This window comes from Euprymna scolopes, chromosome 14 (genome assembly GCF_053919585.1).
Source record: "Euprymna scolopes isolate OS-2025 chromosome 14, ASM5391958v1, whole genome shotgun sequence".
Taxonomy (NCBI): domain Eukaryota; kingdom Metazoa; phylum Mollusca; class Cephalopoda; order Sepiida; family Sepiolidae; genus Euprymna; species Euprymna scolopes.
Window position 1 is genome coordinate 38,160,808 of NC_136495.1, and position 24,590 is coordinate 38,185,397.

Genomic DNA, 24,590 nt, shown 5'->3' on the forward strand with positions numbered 1-24,590 from the left:
ACTTGTAACATTACTCTGTGAAAATCATACAACTATTCACCCTAATCTCCAATAATTTGGAAAAGTTTCTAATCTTTGAAAATTATTGCCTGAATTTGTCTGAAAATAACCATAAATAGAGAATTGAGATCTGCAGAGAAATTTCGAAGACACCGTTTTTTGAAGCGGAGGTACCTCCAAGTTATTGAAGATGTGGATAAACGCTGGTATGGTTTGAGGAATATTTTGTAAAACATTTAACATACTTAGGACATGTTTTAACAGTTTTTACCCATATAATTTTAAATTTGTGTGTGGATTAACATTTTATTGTGTCCAAAAACACATTTTATAAAATTTGTATTCGAACTATTGTTCTCATGTTGAGTGTTCTTAATGTTTCAGCCGATCTAACCTTCAAGCTGCTTCAGGTGTATCTTGTCAAACTTGGAATTCTGTACTGAACCCAATTTTGCAATAAAATAATTTATTTTATTATTGGAATCGTTTGGGATGAGCAATTAGTATATTTATTTGCGGACTGTTGTCATCTTCATAGTAGTTGCTTCACAATGTTGCGGCCAACTATTCCTCTGGTCTTCATCAGGTGGTTAACTGCGACAGGATAGAATGCTGAATCTATTAACTGTATCCTCAGTAATTACTGCCTTCCATAGTTGTAGTCACATTTTGGCTAATTCTCTGGCTGGCTTTGGGTAGGATTGAAACCGCTATCTTCAGACAATGCTCACTTGGAACTGGGAAGATTCAATGCCTTTTCCACAGTGTCAAGGTCCTCAAAGATAGCGGTTTCAATCCTACTCTAAGCCGGCCAGAGGCTTAGTTGGCCAAAACGTGGTGAGACAACAACTATGGAAGGCAGTAATTACTGAGGATGCAGTTAAGACTTGGCATTCCTATCCTGTTGCGGTTAACAAAAGCCAGAGGAATAGTTGACCGAAATGGTGTGAAACAACTATAAAGATGAGGATAATAGTCCGCAAATAAATCAAAATAAGTAAAATTCAATTCTAAATGAAACTTCTAAAGGTTGAAGGTTCAATCCTCAATGCAGGTAATATTAAGAACACAGTTGCGAATAAGGATTTTTACCTGATTATGGCTGAAAGAACAAGAGCATGCTACCCTTATGAATTAAATGAAGAAATCCATTTGGAATTCTGTACAAATTTCCAAGTTCAAGATGTACCTGAAAAAGTTAGTTTATATATGGCTGAAACATTGAAAATAACTCAAGATGAGAACAGTAGTCCGAATAGTAATAATATAACTTTTCAATTCTTGTCTAAAAAAAAATCAGAAACATAATTTCATAAAATTCTCGTCAAATTTTAAAATCTGACCCAAATAGCATTTAAGATGACAAATTAAACTTTGCTTCCAATTAGTCAATTTTCATTTGTTATAGTTGTACCATGTTATTGGTAATAGAATATACTTAGCTACAATTTATTTTAAAAATTTAATTAGTGCAACATTTTAAATCATTTAAAAAAAAAAAAAAAAAATCAGTTAGCAGGACAACTATTTTACATTAAATATCTTCACAACTAAGATTTTATTTTTTGTAAGTTTAAAAATGTGCAAACAAATAAAATTGAAATGACATCACTATATCTAGGATAACACTCGGTAAACAAAGCTAGTATGAATAATAGGTTTATTAGCCATTTCTTCTTAGTATTAAATTTCAGAGAATTAAAATCCAGAGAAAACTTATGGGATGACCTGATATGTTGTCAACATAGCTATCTCAAGAGAGATAAATCCTAGTTTACTAAACATTTTCATAAGTCATTTGCGATTTTTATAATTGGTTTGTTGTACATTCAACCTCCCTCTCATACGTATTTGTTTAAACAGTTAATGTATATGTTATATGTAGACTAATTTAATTAGTTCCAATAGTTAAGTTTTATTATTGCTAGTATAATGTTGATAGTAATATTTTTTATTGAAAAAAAAATGTGTTGCATATGTCGGGACTAAATTATTTCAATTTTTTAAATTTCTACTGTAAATACGAAATTCTGAATTTTTTTTTTTTTTTTTAACAAAATATTTTCATGTTTATTTCTGTCATGCAAGATTAAAACCATCTGAGTACTTTTAGGAATAGGTATACAAGAAAATTTCAGTACTTACATCATCAATTCATAGTTTCCCCAAACACTTTTGACACTGACAAATGTTAACAAACTTCAATCTACACAATACAAACCAAACTATTTTAAAATTTTTAACCTAACTCTAAATTAAGTCTCTTAACTGTATGTTCAGTAATTACTGCCTTCCATAGTTGTTGTCGTCTCAACAATTAATTCTCTGGCTGGCTTTGGGTAGGATTGAAACTGCTATCTTCAGACAATGCTCACCTGGAAGTGGAACCGTTGAGATTCAATGCCTCCATCCACAGTGCCACGGTCTTTGAAGATAGTGGTTTCAATTCTACTCAAAGCCGGCCAAAGAATTAGTTGGCCAAAATGTGGTGGGACGACAACAGCTGTGGAAGGCAATAATTAGTGAGGATACAGTTAAGAGATTCTGTATTCTTATCCCGTCATAGTTAACAACCTGATGAAGGCCAGAGGAATAGTTAATCGGGATGTTGTGAAACAACAACTATGAAGATGAGGATAACAGTCTGCAAATAAAAAAAAAATAAGTAAAATTCAATTTTAAATGAAACTTCTAGAGGTTGAAGGTTCAATCCTCGATGCGGGTGATACTAAAACTTTAAAAAATTTTTTTACCTCAACTCTAAACTAAGTTTTAGCTTTCAAAGCTAATTTAGTTTGTCTCATATTGTGTAGAAGCCTTGGATTTTGTTTTTTTCTGTTCGTAGTCAAAACTGCTTTTATGTCACAACTATCGTGGCTGCACTTATGTGGCTACCTATTTCTTAAAAGCACTAATATCTGTATTTGAATTATTCTAACAATTTTTAATTATATTCACAATGTTTCAGTTGATGCAAGTTCCAATTTTTTTCAAACTCACTAGTATGAGTACGAATATCATTTAGGATTTCCATTTCACAAGTTTATGCTCATCCTCTGATTATGCAATTCCTGCAGGTATGTACCTTGAAAATGGAGCCATTAAAACTGACAGTGATATGGCACAAGGGGAAAGAAGTAACCATAGTAGAAGTTTTCCTTAATGTTGCTGTGTTAAACAAGGCTGAGAAGGAAAAGATAATCAAACATCAATGTCTTATGTACAGTATGAACAAAAGCCGGGATCTTTGGAAGATCTCTCTCATTCTAGTAATTATAGAAGCAATTTTCAAAACTACCTATTAAATATACCGGTGAACAAAGTGCAAGAGATTCAAACAATTGCACTTAAAGGGATGGATATAATCTTAAAAAGAACTCTTGGCTGTAATATATGACATAGCAGGTGAATGTCTTGCATCCAGTAGGATGGTACATCCCCAGCTGGAACAAATTGATAAGAAAATTTAAGTTAAAACATCTATATTATATTTCTCTTTGTATGTCTGTTCCACTTTTTTTTCTGAAATTACTGAGCCGATCTGAGTGAAATTTTGTATGGGCTTTATGGTGGAGCAAACTAAGTATTATGCCATCTGTTCGATACAGTTAGGGATTAATAGGATTAGCTACTTTAATATCCCATTTACTCCAGAAGTTTGGCATAAAGCACCCATTCTAAGTCAGCAGGCTATAACTTTTGTCTACTTTTTAACGGGCTACAAAGTCTAGTTGTAATTCTAAAGTTGCAATATTTAATTTATTGTTCTGTTTCTCAAAACATCCCCCTTATTAAAATTTCAAATTTCTAAGGAAAGTTTATTTATAAAAATGTTCAGTTTTAATTTGCTTATTCAATTTCTCTTTTTGTTATAAACAAATTGAAAACTTGTGTGTTAATCTTGCTATTTATGAAAGTTAAAGGAAAGTTTCACTTGAGTGGGACTGAGAATCAAATTTATGAAAAAAAAAAAAGAAAAGCAAAGTGCAACAAGCCATGTAAAAGGTGATTTAGAAGATGTGTACAGCTATATATTGTCTAAATGTTTTGTCTGATGCAACTTTAATCCTCAATATGACATCATCACTACCTCTGGTAGATTGTCCAATGAAACAAAATCAATGGAAAATGCTTTTCTTCTAATAGCCAGTATGGAATTTATGTAACGTCCATATGACAAATGGAAAAATTCCTCTGAATTGTGTTGAAATATTTCCTTGATTTTTTTTTTTTTTTTTTTTTTTTTATATAAATATTTTAGAACATTTTAAAGGACCTTTTTAAATATACAGCCTTTTCTTTCTCTCTCTCTCCATACTTCAACGGTTAACATGCTTTTCTATGAAATGTGCTAATTTTTTTTCTGGAGATATTGATTTAATGTAACCAAAGCGGTTCTTGTTTTTGTTCTTGTTTTGCATTTGATTTCCCTAAATAATTAGGTACCCACTCTTTCAACCTCTTTCCCATCCTTTCAGACAACAATTTTGTTAAAATCTTAACTCTACTAATTCTCCTCTCGACATATTGTTTTCCTCTGCTCTACAGCTCTGACAGCCTCCTTGTATGACCTGTGGAGTATTTCAGGTAACGGATCCCATCACAGACATGCTTCCCCGTAATCTGTCCCTAACAATTGTGTGTGCATTCTGAGATTTGCACTTTTGGATTTTTGATTAAACAATTTTTCTTTTTGCCATTTTAAAGATGTCTTTTGACTTTAATTGAAAATCTTTTCTGCTTCTCTTTTATTCTCTATTTCCACCCCATCTCTCTTTTTCCTTGATCCAGTCTTTCTTAACCCAGCTATCTCATTTTTTTCTTTCCTCCATCCCCATCTTTTTTTTCTCCCATCTTTTATTACCCTTCCTGGTTTCTTTTCCCCCTTATTCCCCCCCCCTCAAGTCTGTTTTCTTTCCCCTTATCCCCCATCCCCTAGTCTGTTTTCTTTCCCCTTATCCCCCATCCCCTAGTCTGTTTTCTTTCCCCTTATCCCCCATCCCCTAGTCTGTTTTCTTTCCCCTTATCCCCCCCCAGTCTGTTTTCTTTCCCCTTATCCCCCCCCAGTCTGTTTTCTTTCCCCTTATCCCCCCCCCGTCTGTTTTCTTCCCCCTTATTCCCCCCCCCCGTCTGTTTTCTTCCCCCCCCCCGTCTGTTTTCTTCCCCCTTATTCCCCCCCCCCGTCTGTTTTCTTCTTCCCCCACCCTATCCCCCTCCTGGTCTCCCCCTACCCTCTCCTCTCCCCTATCTGTTTTCTCTTTCCCATATCCCCCCCCCCCGGTTTGTTTTCTCCTCCCCATATCCCCTGCTCTCTCTTCCTCGGTTAGTCCCCCCCCTCAATATCCCCTCTTCTACCCCGGTCTGTTTTCTCCCCTTCCCATATCCTCTCTCCTCCTCGGTCTGTTCTCTCCCCCTCCCCTAACATCCCCCTCCCTTCACCCCTGCTCTGTCTCTGCCCCCCCCCTCCCGTTTTTTTTATTTTTCATTTTTTCTTATCTTCACCTCTCCCATGTTTCACTTCCCTCCATCTCTACAATCACTCTTCTATACTCTTATCACAACTTGTGGCACTTAAACTTCATTCTTGGGGACAGATTACTTTAAACTAGAATCCTCTTTTACTCCTTTCCAGTTGATGCCCATCCATTTCACAGCATGTCTGCATATTTTAATAGCTTTTTTTTTTTTTTTTTTTTTTGTGTACCTTTGCTGATGTCATCAAACTTTTTTTTTTTTTTTTTGCTGGTGTTGTGAAGCAAATTTGTCAGTATCTTCAGTTGCTATTGAAATGTTTGTTTGATTATATTTTTTTTTAACATCATTTCATTGGCCAAACATTTTACATACATCTTTCAAGTGTGGATTAAAACTTATCCAAGGATAAAGTTTTAATGTTTGGTAAATGAAAAGTATTTTTGCTATATTCTTTCAAATATTAAAATGAAAATTTTATTTTCATGATTGCAAATATATAACTGCGATATATAAAAAATGAAGAATAGATATAATTCTCTTAAATATTCAGATAGATGTCAAAATATCCTTGTAAATACATTTTATTTTTTAATTCTTTCATTTTAAGCTATCAGGTTGACAAGTTCTTGCAGTTAAATTTTAAATTCAGATGAACATATCTTGGCTCACACAGAAATTTATTGATTGAAATAAGCACCATCAGAATCCACACACTTGCCAAGAGTAAAAATCTTGTATTCTAGCAGCAATGAAAGCTTTTTGATATCGCTTAGGTTTTTAAAGCATTTCCCATGCAGAAAGTTGTAGAGATGCTTGAAAAAGTGGTAGTTAGTAGGTGAGAGTATGGCGGATGAAGCATTTTTGTAACCCAACTCCTTCAACTTCTGCAGGGTTCGTTTAGCAACGTGCAGTAGGGCATTGTCGTGGAGAATTGGACCATTTCTGTTGTTAGGTGTTGTCGAAACACCAAACGGTCAGCATGACGTTCTTTTGGTGCAACTCTGACTTTGGGAATGTTTTGGAGCTTCGTTGGCATCTAACCACTGAACTGAGCATTACCAGTTATAGTAAAGAACCCAAATTTCATCGTAAGTCACAACCCAGTCGAAAAATAGGTTCGTTGTGTAAAAGAAGGAAAGATGACACTTCATAACGGCATTTCTTTTGGTTATCGTTCAATTTGTGAGGCATCCATTTATCAAGTTTTTATGTCTTTCCAATTTCAAGTTTGAAATCGTTATGTTACATCTAATTCAGAAGTAAGTTCTCGAAAAGTTGTGCATGAATTGGCTTTGACTATAACTCTTAATTGATCATTGTCAACATCTGATGGCTGACCACTATACTCATCTTCAAGACTCATTGCGGCCACAGAATTTCTTAAATCACCATTGCGCTTTGTATTTGGTAGTGGTTCCTGGGCCAAATGCTTCATTGATATCACAAGCTGCTGTTCAGCAGCTTTTCGGCCTAGCTTGAATTGAAATAAAATTGTGAATTTGGTTTTTTCCATCTTGTATTCAATGTTCTGCTTGATACATAAGTACAGCTAGGTAGTAAGTTTTGAAAATATGGTAAATTAGCTGTACAGAATCTTCCACATTTCATACTATATAGAGACTATGTATGTGTATAAATTCAATTTAATACCATAAACCTGAGAAAATGCAAGAACAAATTTTCATAAATTTATCAAAAGCAAATAGGCTTTTTGATGAATTTATAAAAATTTGTTCCTTGTATTGGCTAAGGTTTATAACATTGAATTTTAATTCTAATTTTACACTAATAAGCTAATACTAAAATCTTTGTTATATATAAAATAAACATGGTGAATAATTAGCCAATCATATTTTTGATAATAGATTTTATTCCAAAAGGTTCCATGAGCCTGTAGTATAGTTTCTGATCAAAGGGAGATAATCCGGTTTTCGTTTTCTTTTCATTGTTAAAATGGTAATACAGGGTGACCCCGCCCCCCCAAAAAAACAAAGCTAAATGGAGGCCATCTAGAACATATGCTGTAGAACGGAGAAAAAAAGGCCAAAGACCCTAGTATTTTGATGTGATGTTTTGAATATAATAAACTAGTTATGACCAAGGTTTCATTTCATTCGGACAAATATGAACTGGTTTATGTAATATTTAAACATGAATTTTATGATGCCCAAGAAAATGAAATAATTCTAGAAGTCACTTTTAAAAAATCCATTCACTATATTCTTTTGAACACGATTGCAAATCATTTCCTTGTTTTCAATTGCATTTGTCCAATAATCAACTGTATTTATTTATTTTTTTTTTTTTTATCATTTAATCCATGGATTCAATTCCTGCATGTTCCTTTGAATCTCCAATGAATCAAATTCTATTTAATATTTTTATTGAACACGTTGCTTATTTTTGTTGAGCTTGTTTCAATGTGAATTATACTTGGTGGTGTTTATTATTTTTAATTAATAATTAAAAAAACATTTTCACAAGTCAATAAGTATGTTTGTAACTTATTATTGACAATTGAAATATGGCAGTTTAAAATGAAAGGAAAACTTTCAAATATATTTTAATTCTCAGTGAAAACTATTAGTGTACATTACAAATTACAACAATTAAACTAGAATTTTGATATAAAATTTATATCACTTGTTGTAGATGATTATATCTCTTCTAAAATAAATGACACACTGAGTTATTGTTTTGAGTTTGACTCTAAATAGTAAATTAACTGTATGTCTTAAATTTTTTTTTTCCCCACTCATAATTTTATGTGTACACTAATAAGTAGATTTATATTTTCCCTGTTATTTTATTTTAAATTGCCATATTTCATTTGAGCATCAATAAAGTGCTGTAAGTTTCTACATAATCCAAGAGATATTTGCAGAAATCGTTTTCAAAGTGAAACGACTACAGGGTGGAATGACAAGTGTTTCCCTAAAGAAAACATTACAGCTTAATTTTGAAACTTTTATTGAAAAAAAAAATCAATTCTGATAACTTGATAATGTAATAGAGCTGATATCTGTTCAATGTAGCCACCTTCAGCTTCAATTAATGCCTCAATACTAATATGGAACTGGGAGCATGCCTATTTCACAAATGCCAGTGGATGGTGGTGATCAGGCTGACTTTAGTGTTGTGGAAGGTCATGTTGGTGATGGTCTTGACGTATGACCAAACAAAGTAGTCCAGCGTGTTCAGGTCGAGGGAGGTGGGGGTAGTGGGAGAAAGGTATAAAGCTGCTGCCACACCCAGGGTTTAACAATGGCCACCTGATTGTACCAGAGGGATCACCACACTCTTCAGCACATCCAGGTAAACTTTGGTGTTGACTGTCAAGCCAACTTCGAAGATGTGAGGTGGCATGATGTGGCCCTCACTGAAAACAAAACCATGACTTTTTCATAATCTCGGGCACATCCCGGTTATTCGTGGCAATCCAGTGATGCATTTTGAAGGTGCTGGCGATGGTCCTATTGTCATAACTTGGATCAATAGAGAGCATGAGTTGTACAGCGGCGCATGTCTGATCTTACTCATTTAATATTATTTTCAGACATGATAGAAGGCTCCTATTGCTCTTGGGAGTTGTTCACAACTGGCCAACTAGTAGATGGTCTGAAACAAAAGAAAGGAAACCGGTTTTCATCAAACAAATGGAATCATGTCATTTTTTGCTGAGAAACACTGTGATCAATTACATGTATAAGAGAATTTCTTTTTTTTCCAAAGAACATATATTGGTTTAATTGTTCATCAATACTTGTGGTTTCATGAAACTTCAGTCAGAAGAAGTAAAACATACCAAGCGTGACCACTCTTCAGTTGATGGTTTGAAAATGATTATTTAATATTATTTAACTATTTTAAAACTGATGGCCTTCCCCTAGTCTTAAAGCCACTAGATTCTAGGTGATTGTTGAGATGGCTTCTCTGCTGGCTGAGATACATGTTCCTGTATCCTGTTCAGTTCTATGAAGTCCGATCTCCCAGGCTTTGCTTTCTCACCTTTGAAGAAAGGGTTAGTTTCATGGTAATCACCTAAGGCACTCATATTGAGCAATGCCAACAAGGCTGCCCACCCCTTTTTTTGCAGGCCAGATTGCTCTTCCTCTAGGGTACTGGTTCTTCAAATCTCACTTTTCCAACCTTGTCATATCTTCATGCTTTGACACTAAACAGTGGTCACACTTGGTATATTGTAGGTATTGAAACTAGATTCCTGGTGTTTCTATAAAACTGCATGTATTGATGATGGATTAATGTATAGTGCTATTATTTATTTATATATATATATATATGGGGTTATTCCAAAAGTAAGGTATAGTTTTTATTTTTTATTCAAAAACTAAAATGTTGACCTATGAAGACTGGAGTGGTACTATTAAAACGAGCAACCTTTTGTGCTACAGATTTTTTTTTTTTTTTTTTTTTTGCATAATCACCATGCTCAAGGCACTTTTTGATGCCTTGGTTGTAAAAACCAAGAACGCATTTTGTGACTCACATTTGTCACCACTCAGAAATGGGTGAACCCATCTCCTAACTGTGCTGATATTAATTGCATTGGTTTTGTAAATGTTTAACTGACGCCGGTGAATGTTGATCAGTTCAATTGTTTTTTTTTTTTTTATGGGGGCATTCAGTGATGTATCTCTGCTTCTGACAGATGTCCAGGACAAGATTACTCACTTAGGATCTGAAACCATCAATATCTGCAACATAGATGAAACTTTCAGGTCATGAATGCTTAAGTTCAGTCATAACTCTGATCCATTCAGACAAAATATAAAATAGGAGGCATTAATTTGGAACATCCCTCATATATATTTATTTAGATTCAACATCTTTATAAAGAAAGTGAGAAAATTTTTGAACTTTGCAAAATTAAAGAAAAATGTATACACCTTAAATTTAAATTGTCAAAACCATTTTAAATTCTGTTATATCACCTATTCTCATAAGCTTGTATGTGTTTGCGTGTGAGAAGGGTGTTGTAGTTTGCTCGAAGAATTGTGCGTAGTGTGAACGGAGTCGTTTGAAGGCTATGTCAATGCAAATTGTGGGAAACACTGTATACATGAGTTAGTCTATAAAAGAATGACAATATTGAAGGAATTTAAATTTTCAATTGTAAATAAATATAATAAAATTGAAAATTGTAATTCTTTTATGCACTAACTAGTGTCCCTGGGTTTTTCTCACAAACCGCATTGTTGTAACTGTCAAATCACTCCTTTCATATGTTTTAAAGTTTTGAAGAATTCTGAAAACTCAGTTCATCATTAATCCAAATTTTTCCTTTAAGCTATTTTACAGAATTTTTTTTCACCTACAATGGTCACACGGTGATTCTATTTTTAATGTTTTGTTTCTTGTATCAAACTTAATTCCTTTTTTTTTCCTTAAAAGGTTCTGCAAATATTCATGAGAATTTAGCCGAATTAAGCTGTGAAATGACATTGAAATCGCGGTTGATCAAAGCTTTGGAAAAAAATCAAAATGAGTTGAATGCAATGAAAAATCATTATGAACAGAAAGTTATCCAGCTTACTCAGAAAATACGCGACACAGAAATTGAGCGAGACAATGTGTTGTCGAATATTGGTGAGTTGATAGAAATTTGTTGCTCTTTATAATTTGAAATTGTAAATTTTAATTTTTCTGGTTTTGTTTTAACATATCTTACCCTTTTTCACATTGTTGAATTTTATAATTTGTTTAAAGCTAATGTTTTCACATATTCATTCTTCGTAAATTTTTTTTCTTAAACAACTTCAGTCCTTTTTGCATCTGTGCTTGTTTTATAAGTATTTCTACAGAATGTGCTCAGAAGAACATTGTATTTGTATCCTATAAGTGGTCTTGGGTATGACCTTAAAAGGCATCCAATAGTAAGGCTCGATTTGGGAGTTGTGAAGAATATGGAGTTGCTCCTTAGTTACTGCTAGCATTGCCCGAGTGTTTGTTTGGGTGGGGGTGGGGTATGAAGTGATAGTAGGCAGGCAGGCTTGAACCCGAAGGCGGAAAAGAAAGTGAAAGAAAAGCGGAGATCTTACGCTACGCTACAAGGTGAGAGGAAGTGAAAAGCGTTCAAATTTAACGATTAAAAAGCTGACTTACAGAAATGAGTTCATGAAGGCACAGAAATGAGGGTTGGCTGGAGGCCAGTTTCTGATGTATTTTGCTTCCCCACAATGTTGGAAAACCAACCCTCCACCAAAATAAAAGGAGCTCTTCCAAATGAATAGCAATTGTTTGATGTGAAGGGTTTTCCCAATAATAATCAACGCTGATTGCCTTCAAGACGTCTCGTTCACGAAGGCCAGGCAAGTCGATTTTCTTTGATAAGTTTTCCTTTATTTATACAAAAAGACGAACAAACACACAAAAGGATGAAATTGCCTATGACCTCACTCAGATTGTTCAGGAACCCACCCGTGTGCCCGACAATGACGGCCAGTATGCGAGCCTACTAGACCTTTTTCTCACAACTTGCCCTGAACTATGCTCAGTTTCTGTTCTGTCTCCTCTTGGATCTTCCGACCACTCTGTTGTATCAATTAAGATAAAAATGAAATGTAATAAGTCCCCAGACGTACCTCTCTATCATACAGTATATCGATACAATAAGGCTGACTGGGATAGCTTCCGTACATTTATATCGGATCTACCTCTGCATTCCATATTTAAAAAGGATGTGTCCTCTATAGTATCAGACCTGACCGAATGGTTAATTGTAGGTATAGACCGTTTCATACCCTCGAAAAAGTTCCAGCAAAAACCAAACAGCCAGCCATGGTTCTCTCCAGAATGTGCTGCTGCCATTGCGCACAAATCAATTTTTCCACTGCTTCCAACATAATAGATGTATGGAAACTAAAGCCGCTTTCAGGACTGCCAGCAACTATTGTAAGAAAGTAATAAAGAATGCAAGAGTTGTATGCTCAATCCGTTAAGTCCAAAGTAGCTGAGCAGCGGCTTGGTTCCCACCAGTTTTGGCAAATAGCAAACAGAATCATGAACAGAAGCGTGTGCTCTATCCCAACTATCATCAATGGACCTAGGGTAATCTCGTCAGCATCAAAGCCAAACTCTTTGCCAAGAACTTTGCAGCTAATTCTACCCTTTGCGACCAAGGCCGCCAACCCCCAATATTTCCTCCTGTATCAGAAAACACACTATGTGATATACGTATATCTGTACATGATGTTGCCAAGCTAATCAAAAACCTTGATTCCAGTAAAGCAACTGGCCCTGACGGTATTCCAATTATAGTACTCAAAAAACTTCAACCTGAACTAGCGCCCATACTTACAAAACTGTTTAAACGTTGTCTTAAGGAGAATAGTTTCCCATCACCCTGGAAAATTTCAACAGTATGCCCTGTATTTAAGAATTCAGGTGATCGCTCATCCCCCTCTCAGTACAGGCCAATAACCTTCTTAGTGACACTCAATATGGTTTCCTAAGGTCTTTGATAGGGTATGGCATAAAGGTTTACTTCACAAGATCTCTAGCTATGGTATAGCTGGAAATGTCTTCTCAATTATGAAATCATTTCTTTCTGATAGGTTCATAAGAGTAGTAGTTGAGGGGCAAAAATCAGAAGCTCACAGTATTAATGCTGGTGTCCCTCAAGGGTCCATCCTGGGCCCAACTCTTTTCCTGATCTACATTAATGATCTTCCAAATCACTTCCTTACATCATTTGTAGACATTTATGCTGACGACACTACCATTTATGGTAGCACATCTAAGACAGTAAACGACCAAGTTCTCTCCAATTCTCTCTCCTCTGATCTTGAGCACGTAGTACAATGGGGTAAGGAGTGGCTGGTTACTTTTAATGCATCTAAAACCAAGCTTCTCTCTTTACATCAACATTCTGATCCACATCTGGCATCAATTGAAATGAATGGCTCTCGTCTTCAGGAGACCTCAAGTTTTGACAAGCTTCTGGGCTTGACCATTACTCCTGATCTTAAATGGAACACGTACATCAAATCTGTTGCCAAGGCCACTGGAAAAATGGTTGGATCTTTCTATCGATCTAGTAGATATCTCACTGCTGATGCAATTCTCTATCTATATAAGAGCCAGGTACGTCCAAGGATGGAATACTGTTGCCACATCTGGATAGGAGCTGCTAGAAAGGACTTGTCCTGCCTTGATAGAGTTCAAAATAGACTTCGTAGCCTCGTAGGAGATGTCCTTTTCTCTTTCCTGCAACCTCTATCTCACAGAAGAGATGCTGCGAGTTTGTCTCTGTTGTATCGTTACTTTCATGGAAAGTGTTCGACTGAGCTTAAGTCTCTCGTCCCCCCTTGGCAAACTTTCACAAGAAACACTCGTCTAGCTGAAAACACTATCAATAATTCCCTCCACTCTTTATCTGTGCCTAAACCTAAATGTACATTCCTTGAACAAAGCTTCTTTCTTAGAACTGCACGCCTGTGGAATTGTCTTTGGTTTTGCTGCTTTCCGGCTGACTACAATATAGTTGTGTTTAAGTCTAACGTAAATAAATTCTTGATGCCATATAAGTTATCAAATTAACCGAATTTTCATTACTAATGATTACTATATTGTCCAATTACTACTGTACACTTTTTAACCCTTATCCTTGAGTGGCCTCTTGGCCTTGATAATGTGGTGATTCCTGTGTAAATAAAAAAAAAAAAGGGGGAGTTTTATAAAAGTTGATCAAAATAAATGTAGAGACTAGATCCGTTTGCAAATCATAGATATTATGATCTAGGGAATACATAAAAAATAGATAGATGGGGGGGGGGGTTCTCGAGAGGGTTACTTTCTTGGACATATAAAAACGTGCATGCCACTTTTGCCTTTTATGTATATAGATTACCTACGGGTCTACTTTGGGCCAGAGTTTTAATATCTGTTAGGGCATCTGGTGTTATCAGATCAGGCTGTCTGAAGATAATGGCTGCTAAACTAAAAATGCACCAAACAGTGGTGTTATTTTTATCCTCTCCTTTTGTAAAACTCAATCATGTTCTGCAAAGTCACTAACTAAAACGATTTTCTTTTTACAAAAAAATCGAACCAAATGTCATGAATAAATATTTGAAGATCTTAACAACTTAAGTATAGTAATTTTTTTTCCCAAAATTACTGGATTTGACATTAAAAATAAAGCTACTTGATCAGTTCTAAAAAAGAAGCATTGTTCATGGAATTTGTTTTGATGTAGGCACAGTTAAAGAGTGGGGAAAGTTATTGACAGTGGTTTCAGCTAGACAGGTGTTTTTTGAGAAAGATTGGCGAGTTTTATGCCCTCCCACCAGATTAAGTTTAATATCAGAGGCTCCGTATATTTTATACTTTTAAAAACTATTACATTTTTCGAACATGATAACCAAAGAAAGGAATTGTTTTAACTTTAATCTAATTTACTATTATAAAACATTTTTCAACCATCTTTTTATTCTTTTTCCTCGGACATAAAAGATTAAAAGAATGAATTTATAAATTTGAAGCAAATTATTTCTTATTTATTCAAGTGTTTTTTTTTTTTGTTTTTTGTTTTCTTTTTTGGATCAACTTTAATTTTTTAATTTAATTTATTTTCATGAATTCTTTTAATTTTTAGCAAAAGTCGAAGAAGATAAGAAAGATAAAGAGAAAAATATCAGGGAAAAATATCAGCGTAAATTGAATGAACTTCAGAGCGAGTTGAAGAAATTCCAGGAAGCAAAGAAAGACCATGCAAAATTTCTTCGTAATCAAGCTGTTTACGAGAAACAATTGAAGACGTATCAAATGGAGCTCCAAGATATGAAACGGACAAAGGTCAGTTGGATGTCAATTATTAAAGCTGAATTAAGATTTTTTCTTACCTTAAGTCAAAAATTGTTTTTGGTTGAGTTTATGTACAGTTTAACACACTTGACCAATTTTGCACACAGCCTACGTCGCTGGAACTGCTCATGGTTACAGCAGTATCAAATCATCAGGTGTGGTCAACCTCAATTCCAGATGTAGTCGTCTCGACGGGTAGAACCGGCTTAACCAATTAAGTGATTGTACTTGGTTTGGCCAAGTATTTGACCTATCATCATGAAATTTGATCAAAATATCAGTTAGTCTAGCTTGACACTGATTTGGTTTGTTTGGAACAAAAAATATTTTTATAAAAAAAAGTATGGTTAAAAAATAAAACCCGACAAATTCTAAGTAAAAACACTACCAAGCAATGTTGGGTTACGCAGCTGGTGTATACGAAACTTGAATAATTTGGTTTTACTCTTGTCTAGTTGCCACCACTGAATATGTTACGTGCCTTGATTTTAACTCGATTTTATTTTTTCTCTTTTAGGTGAAACTCATGCGGCAGATAAAGGAAGATGCTGAAAAGAATAAAGCGTTTAATTCGAAACGGCATAGAGAAATAACGCAGCTTCGACGGGAGCAATTAAAAAGTGAACAAAAAATAAAGACTTTACAAACGGAGAAACATCAAAAGGAAATAGTCTTGAAACGCAAACAAGAAGAGGTAAGCAACATGGATTTTCAATTCGCCTGATGTCAATCCAAATTAACAAATCACCCCCCCCCCTTTTTTTTCTTTTAATTCATTTTCAATTTTGATGGCTTCATCTCTTATCTTTTTTATCAGGTGGAGGCATTAAGAAAAAGACAAAAACCAATGTCAACTCGAGCTGCAGGTAGAATTGGCAAATATGATGTTGCTCCGACTGTGCCAACTGGTAAGGAATGTTTTGTCCATAGTTTTGCAATTAGGAAAAAAAAGTTTATCTCTTCCACTATAGAAGTGAATAGATAAAAATTACTAGGTACACAAACCTAGTAATTTTTATTTCTTTTAATTAAACCACAAAATAAAAAAAAAAAATAGTAAAAACTACTATGCAGGATGTTGTTAAAATATATTGGGTGCTAAGGACTTTTTAATGTGTGTGCTTGTTTTTCTTTTTTTTTTTTTTTTTTTTTTTGGTTGTTTTGTTGTACAGCATATCAACCCTTTTCAAGTTATTTAATGCCAAATCCAGTTATTTTGGAAATAGTATTCATGTTGCATCCAGTTATTTTGTAGGTTTTTATTCAAGCTTTTTGTATCTTCAATCGCTAGTTTGCAGTGTTTGGTTTGGTTGTTTTATAGTGGATTTTTAAAGTTTTTGTTCCCTGCTCTGCAGAACATGAATGAGTTTTGCAATGGGAGAGGGGAAAAGGGTTACAGTATAATGTTTTGTACATTTTTAAATTAGGAAACCACTCAAGAAGTGGGGAAGAAGGAAAAGGCGGGAAAAGGTGGGTTGTTTTTGCAGAACATCAAGTTTTGCAAAAAGTAGAAAGACAAAAAGCATCAATGTTAGGTGCATTGTATGTGTAATTTATTTTGTTTTTTATATGGGGGTCACCATTATCAAGGCCTGAAGGCTACTCAGGGATAAGGGTTATTGCGTGTACAGTAATCAATGAGATAGTATTGTAGTAATCATTAGTATTGGGGGTTTTGATAGTGTCTTAAGGGGGCGATTTGTCAGGAGTTTGTTTATGTTGGACTTGAAGATGTCCAAGTTGTAGTCAGGTGGGAAACAGGCAAGTGGCAGAGAGTTCCACTGGCATGCAGTTCTAAGAAAGAAGCTTTGCTCATGGAATCTACGTTTGGATTTAGGCACAGATAAAGGGTGAGGAAAATTATTGACAGTAGTTTCAACCAGACGGGTGTTTTTCGTGAAAGATTGGCGAGGGGGGATGAGGGATTGGAGCTCAGACGAGCACCTGCCATGGAAATAACGATAAAACAAAGACAGGCTCGCAACGTCTCTTTGGGAGAGAGGTTGCAGGGAAGAGAAAAGGGTATCCCCCACTAAACCACAAAGTCTATTTTCTACTCTGTCAAGGTAGGATAGGCTGTTTTTAGCAGCTCCTGCCCAGATGTGGCAGCAGTACTCCATCCTTGGACGTACTTGGCTTTTATACAGATAGAGAATTGTATCGGTAGTGAGATATCTTCTGGAGCAGTGTATATATATATATATATATATATATATATATATATGAGACAATATATTTGAGTTTTATAGAATGTAATTTATTCTCTTCTAACTCACCAAGTTATATATAGTATAATTTTCTTTACTAATACAAACATTATAAATATTTTGTCTAAAAAAAATTATACACTAATACAGTTCTTTTTATTGCGCACTATTTTATAAACACTGGAGTTTAATTAGATTAGGAAACCATAACAATACAATCATATATCAAAATATATATTTTGAAAGCATTTTTTCTTGACATATTTCGTTAAATATTACAGGTGACTTTTCTGCATATCCCATGCTTGATTACTGTTTGAGTTTCAGGATGGAATATATATTAGTGTTGGTGTGAGGAACTGGAACTTTTGAGCATATCAGAATCGGAAAATTCATGCCTATTTTCTGATGCACAAAACTATTTTATCTTCAAATTTTTTGTTTAAAAGCAATATTTATTACTACCAGCAATAGAAGATTTTGCTTTAAACTACTAGTAAAACTAAAATCTATAGATCGTCTATAAGTTTATTTTTACGCTTGAGAAAATATCTGCATATTTAATGTGTTTTTACAGTAATCAGGAATAAATAAGTCTATTGTTAAATATTTAGTGTTATAATATATATATATTAGAATCGTCCCATGACTATATATTCCGTATATTCACATAAATTACACATTCAAGCCTGACAAATCTTAGAGATTAAATGCAGAAAATTCTTAAATTTAATTGCTATATTTTCATAATTTATATAAGAATATATGAAGAAATATGTTAAAGGAATTTGTCTAGTATTGTAATTCAAAATTGTCAATTTTCATATCAGTTCTTTAGATTTTGTGGGTACTCAGTTTTTAATTTTTTTTATTTTATTTATTTTCTTTCAGCTAACATTCCAGTTTCCTTGTATGAACGACGAAGTAGAAATACAAAATTAGCTGATAAACTTGCAAAACGAAAATGGGATGTCATCCAGAAACGAGTAAGTATAATCTCGTTGATGTTAAAGTACTTTTTGAACCATTTGTTTACTTGATTATTTCTAAATAGTTTCTCATTTTTTGGTAATTTTTTAAAAATTTGTCATTTTAATATTGAGCATTGTATGGAAACCTGTAGCATTTCATACAAATTGAATGGATGTCCTTGCATCTTCGAGTGGCGTTTTTATAGAGTGATGGGGGTGTGTCTGTTCCAGTCATTTTTTTTTTTTTTTTTTTTCCTTTCAATAAATCTTAACATTAAAAAAAAAAAATATATATATATTACAAAAACAAATTAAGTTTTTATACAAATTGAGCTATTTTTTTTTCTTTTATAGGTGGATGATATTATCAAGAAAAGACAAACCTTAAATTTAATAGAAAAGGATATGGAAACGTGGTTAAAAGTAAGATTCTTTGCATGCTTTTTTCTTTTTCATCCTTTTTTTCATTTTTTTCATCCTTTTTTTTCATCCTTTTTTTTCATCCTTTTTTTCATCCTTTTTTTCATCCTTTTTTCATCCTTTTTTCATCCTTTTTTCATCCTTTTTTTTCATCCTTTTTTTTCATCCTTTTTTTTTTCATCCTTTTTTTTTCATCCTTTTTTTTCATCCTTTTTTTTATCCTTTTTTTTTTCATCCTTTTTTTTTTTCATCCTTTTTTTTTCTCATCCTTTTTTTTTTTCATCCTTTTTTTTTTTCATCCTTTTTTTTTTTCATCCTTTTTTTTTTCATCCTTTTTTTTTTCATCCTTTCTTTTTTCATCCTTTTTTTTTTCATCCTTTTTTTTTTCATCCTTTTTTTTTTTCATCCTTTTTTTTTTTCATCCTTTTTTTTTTCATCCTTTTTTTTTCATCCTTTTTTTTTCTCATCCTTTTTTTTTTCATCCTTTTTTTTTCATCCTTTTTTTTTTTCATCCTTTTTTTTTTTTCATCCTTTTTTTTTTTCATCCTTTTTTTTTCTTCATCCTTTTTTTTTCTTCATCCTTTTTTTTTTTTTCATCCTTTTTTTTTTTTTCATCCTTTTTTTTTTTTTCATCCTTTTTTTTTTTTTCATCCTTTTTTTTTTTTCATCCTTTTTTTTTTTTTCATCCTTTTTTTTTTTTTCATCCTTTTTTTTTTTCATCCTTTTTTTTTTTTCATCCTTTTTTTTTTTCATCCTTTTTTTTTTTTCATCTTTTTTTTTTTTTTCATCCTTTTTTTTTTTTTCATCCTTTTTTTTTTTTTCATCCTTTTTTTTTTTTTCATCCTTTTTTTTTTTTTCATCCTTTTTTTTTTTTTCATCCTTTTTTTTTTTTTCATCCTTTTTTTTTTTTTCATCCTTTTTTTTTTTTTTCATCCTTTTTTTTTTTTTCATCCTTTTTTTTTTTCATCCTTTTTTTTTTTTCATTTTTTTTTTTGCATTTTTTTTTTTTTCTATCCACATTTTCGATTCAACACCTTTTTTCTATTTTCACTCTTTCTCTTTGGCATTTCCTTTTCATCCTCCTGCAACTAAAATTCTAATTTTATTTATTCAGGAAAGGAAAAAGCTTGGACAAAGTCTAGAAAAATATACAAACAAAAAACAGAATCTGATAGAAACTGAACAGGTGAGTTACAAGTATACAAAATTTTATAAAAATTATCTATAAAGGCAGATATTGAAAGAAGAAACAGGTTGATCAAAGATATCTTCAGTGTTGCACAAAGTTTACACACATGACTAACACTTTTACGTCAATAAAAACACTAAAGTCTTTAACTAATTTTCCATATATCCGATCAAAGGATGCACTATCAATTTAAAATACCAAAAACAACCGACTACACTTATTTTTCCATTGGTAACAGCAATGCTAATCTCATGTTGAACGCAAATTTAATCATAATCCTCAGCATACTAACAGAATCTAAACAAAACTGCTACACTTTTCTATGACTTATCATTCTTATGAGAATGAACTTAGTAATTCCTACCAATTTTTATAACTTTCTCGTATGACTGATTTATCTCCCTTTGACTCAACATTCAAAATCCTACATACATAGTCCTGCAGGTAAATTGTGACTCTTTCATTTCCTGATTTTAAAGATAAAAACAGTATAATGATCATTTTAACATTTATTTATGTAATCCTTACAATCTATTTAATATAATTCAATTCGATCCCCCTTTGCTACAATAATTTTGGAAATCCTCTGAAACTTTAAAAAATTCCTCTTCATTTGATCAGTATTTAGATTCTGGAATGTTCTTCAAATGGCTGCTTTCATACTTAGCATTAAGGTGCGGATTAACGTTATATTTTCTTTCAGTCATGCTAAATAGCCAATAATCGTAAACATTCAGATCTGGTAAGTCTTAACATTTCTTTGCTCTGTGTGTTGGCACAGTCTTGAAAAAGCATTACTTCAGTATCTATGAATGCAGAGCAGCAAAACCTTATTCAGAATCTTCAAATACTCCACTGTTTTGATTTTAAGTCCAGCTTCAATGAAATGAGGCATTACTCTTCATCACTTGCCACAGCTGCAAAAACCATCACAGAAGCAGGATTCTTGCTCTGCATCACAGAGCGAACATCTGATGGGTCACAGGTAATAACCTGAGTCCTAGCAGTTTGCAACCTCATCCACAATGAACTTTTTCTCATCAACAAATGTGAACATGTTTTGCTGATGATTGAGAAGCTTTGGATATCTTTCAACCCTGATGGCTCTTGAGCAGGTAGTGAGGAGGTTGTGACGTCTCTCCATGTAAAAGTTCACCGCAAGGTCCTCATTGACTGCTGATGATTCTGTGACTAACATTGCGTTTTCTGGCCAGTTTTGACATTGACTGAATTGAGCTATTATCGCCCTTTTCAATCCTGCCAGGAAAATTTTTGTTCACTTCCAATCATTACGAAGACTCTGGGGGCTTTGGACTTTATCCTCAACATCAAACTTGGTCAGGACTTGATTGTCTTTATATTGTCAATGCTCTTAATTATGTCTGAAGGAGAGTTCTCAGCATGTCTCAATTCACATGTGGTCATCTGTTGTGCTAATTCCATGTTTAAGGAAACCTGTCTAAATCTTGAAATATCTTCAAGAATAAGGCTTCAAGATTATCTGAAAAAAATCATTAGAAAAATATCTTCAAGAATAAGGCTTCAAGATTATCTGAAAAAAATCATTAGAAAAATAGAAAGTAGTTCCAATTTACCTGTGTACCTCTTTATATGCAACCATAATAAATTGCATCATTTTTCTTGTCATAAATATTAAATTAATGATCATTTTGTGTTTTCTACTCATTTAACATGGCCCACCACTTTGTGTTAATTTCACAGCTATTTTTATATAAACGTTTTATATTTTATAAATATTTTATTTTAGCCGCAAGAAGCTATTAATGAGTGCCTAGATGTGATTGGCAGTTTGGAGGATCAACTTCAAGTATGTCAAGAAAATATAACTGAAATTCAAGAACAAATTATGCAACTTGAAGAAAATAAAGTAAGATTGTTAATTAAAATTTTAAAAATTTTAAATCTGTTTATTTTCTTTCTAAATTTTTTAGATGAAGATTCATAATTTGGATCATATTTACTATTTTTATTTTCATATTTCAGTCAATGTAACCTCTGACTTTGTTCAGGTGCATTATTTTCAAACTTGATAACTCACACAGAATGTTGAATAGAATGTTTTATTTAATCCAGTTAGATTGTTCTCGTTCTGTTAGCTATAATCAGAAGTATATTGAACCTTAAAAATTTTCACTTAGAACTGATCATTAATCAAATGCCTTTATCTATTGTGCCACAGGTTTGGTTCAAAAGGATACACCGAAAAGGTTGGAGGTTATCAACTGAAATATAAAAATACCAACCAAGATGAGAATAGTAGTCTGAATAATCCAAATTATTTAAGAGTTTAAGTTTATTGTTTGATTAAAAAAAATAAAATCTTTCTTTCAGAATAATGATGATGTGGAGAAACTGCATATGATATTTAGTCGATCTAATCTAATGGAATGCCGGTACCTCTTCAGCCATTTAATAGAAATGGTTTTGTCTAAGGTAAACATTTTTTGATCATTTCACATTAATATTGTAGAAAGAAATTAATCCAGCTGTTTGTAAATACTTTTTTTTTTTTTTTTAAACCTTGATATACATATGCATGTATGTAATAAATTTCCAATCAAATGAACAGGAATCCATTCCTAAAGTAAAGATAAAGCTTAAAATTTTATTAGAAAAAATCAATAGTTATAAATAAAGTATAAAATCATAACTTTTCACATGTTTGTGGAGAAATTAATGCCTATGGACATGGACTATAATAACATGAATATTAAATTTCTAAAAATTTAAAATAAATCACGTCAGTAATCATGGTCCACTTAATTGAAGGTGGTAAGTGTTGGGTGTATTATCATGGGCCGAATTAGGTACTTGTGTAATGTTATGATCCTTTAGGCTGTGATCATAGCGTAGTATCTGTTAGCTGTGGCAAGCGGGAGCAATGGTCAAAACATTATTGTTGTTATTGTATTCTTATTAATTGATTTGAGCGATGGATGCCCGCTGGATCAGTTATTATGATTATTGGATTTGGATAAACAAATAACATTTTAAAATATCATCTCCTCAAATATAAACCAATATACAACACTTGTAGATGCAAGTTAAATTTCCTAATGAGTCACTGGCCATAAAATTCCACTAGATTTAAGAGACTGAAATCTTTATTCCACCTTTAAATATATACTCCCTCCTCCTTTAGATGTAAGCATCTTTACTTGATTCTTGTAGCTGGCCAATCTTCATATCTGATAAGTTTGGTTAGTGGTGAAATAAATTGTGTCCAATTGACATGGTGTTTTGAGTTATTTCAATTCTATATTTTGCTCTGTATCTACATTGACATCTCTTAACAGAAAGTATTCTGTCTAGGATAATACATCCAACTCCGGATCTTGGGTACGACCGTAAGACATTGAGTGGTGAAGGCCTCTATTTGGGAGCTGTGCGGAATGTGATATTGCCTCTAGTTGCCATTGCTCCCAGATTCACTTCGACCCAGAGTAATAGTACCTGTTAGGACGGGACTGTCATGTGTTTCATGGAGAGAAATGATTTGAGAATGATACAATGGATGTGTAATGTGAATCTTGATTTGGGAGGAAGATAAAATCTAGATAGTATAGGGAGATTTGTGCAGAACAGGAAATTTTATTTATATGGATTATGTAGAATAATCAAAAGAACTGTGTTAGTCAATAACACACAACAACAACAACAATAATAATAATAGCAGCAACACTTACCAAGGATCCAGCTTATGCACAATACACCAGATTGAGCTGGACTGAAGGCTTGTATTTATGTACAAGCATATCCAATCAGGTGATTCAGCCAATCACAATCCAAGGAATAGACTGGCCCATGTGTGCACAATGGAATCTCCCATTGTGCCATAAATAGTTCTCCTCTTTCATGAGAAGTAACTTTAGTCTTTGTCAAGTTATCCACAACTTGAACGCTGATCGAAAGTCCACTACACAATCCAACATGGCGCTACGAACAGGATTCGAACCTGTGCGGGCATTGCCCATTGGATTTCGAATTGAAGTTCTTTGGTCAATAAATGCAGAACAGTTGAGGTAGCAGGTTCAGTTCAAGGTAAACATGAAAGGAAACAATAAAAATGGACTTGAGAGAAAGGATAAAGAGCTAGCCAGAGATAGATTCATTTGGAAGTCAGTTTCTTGAAACTGTTCGATCCATGTAGCATGGGTGTTAAATCAATAAGCGTGTATTATGAAATCTAATTTCTTCTTGATATACTTATAGTTTTGTATGTATATTTGTGTTGGGTAAAATCTATACTTACCAATCCTGATGAATTTTGATATGCATATTTTTTTTTTTAATTTTCTTATTGGTTTGTTCAAACTGAGGATGGGGCATCCTATCGAATGCAAAATATTCACTGGTTAACTTAGATATTCCAACCTAGAGATCTTTATAAGATTCTGACTGTCCTTAAGTTCAATTGTTTGAATTTCTCTTGCACTTGGTTCACTGAGTATATTTGCCAGGTAGTGCCTGAATTTCCTTTTT

The 24,590-nt window shown here is 33.3% G+C and overlaps 1 protein-coding gene across 9 annotated transcripts in view; it reads left to right on the top strand.

The window, feature by feature from the left end:
* The window catches only part of LOC145292962 (kinesin-like protein KIF21A), a 267,292-nt gene that overhangs the window by 152,682 nt on the left and 90,020 nt on the right, over positions 1–24,590 (top strand). For 7 of the 9 annotated variants that reach the window (XM_080139175.1, XM_080139176.1, XM_080139177.1 and 4 more), the window contains exons 17-26: positions 4,549–4,587; positions 10,888–11,082; positions 15,092–15,291; positions 15,818–15,994; positions 16,118–16,208; positions 18,399–18,493; positions 18,833–18,901; positions 20,013–20,084; positions 21,856–21,975; positions 22,440–22,541. In XM_080139175.1, coding sequence (XP_079995301.1) covers positions 4,549–4,587; positions 10,888–11,082; positions 15,092–15,291; positions 15,818–15,994; positions 16,118–16,208; positions 18,399–18,493; positions 18,833–18,901; positions 20,013–20,084; positions 21,856–21,975; positions 22,440–22,541 — 1,160 coding nt within the window. The remainder of the gene's footprint in view (positions 1–4,548; positions 4,588–10,887; positions 11,083–15,091; positions 15,292–15,817; positions 15,995–16,117; positions 16,209–18,398; positions 18,494–18,832; positions 18,902–20,012; positions 20,085–21,855; positions 21,976–22,439; positions 22,542–24,590) is intronic. The other 2 variants (XM_080139181.1, XM_080139178.1) reach the window with 1 other exon arrangement.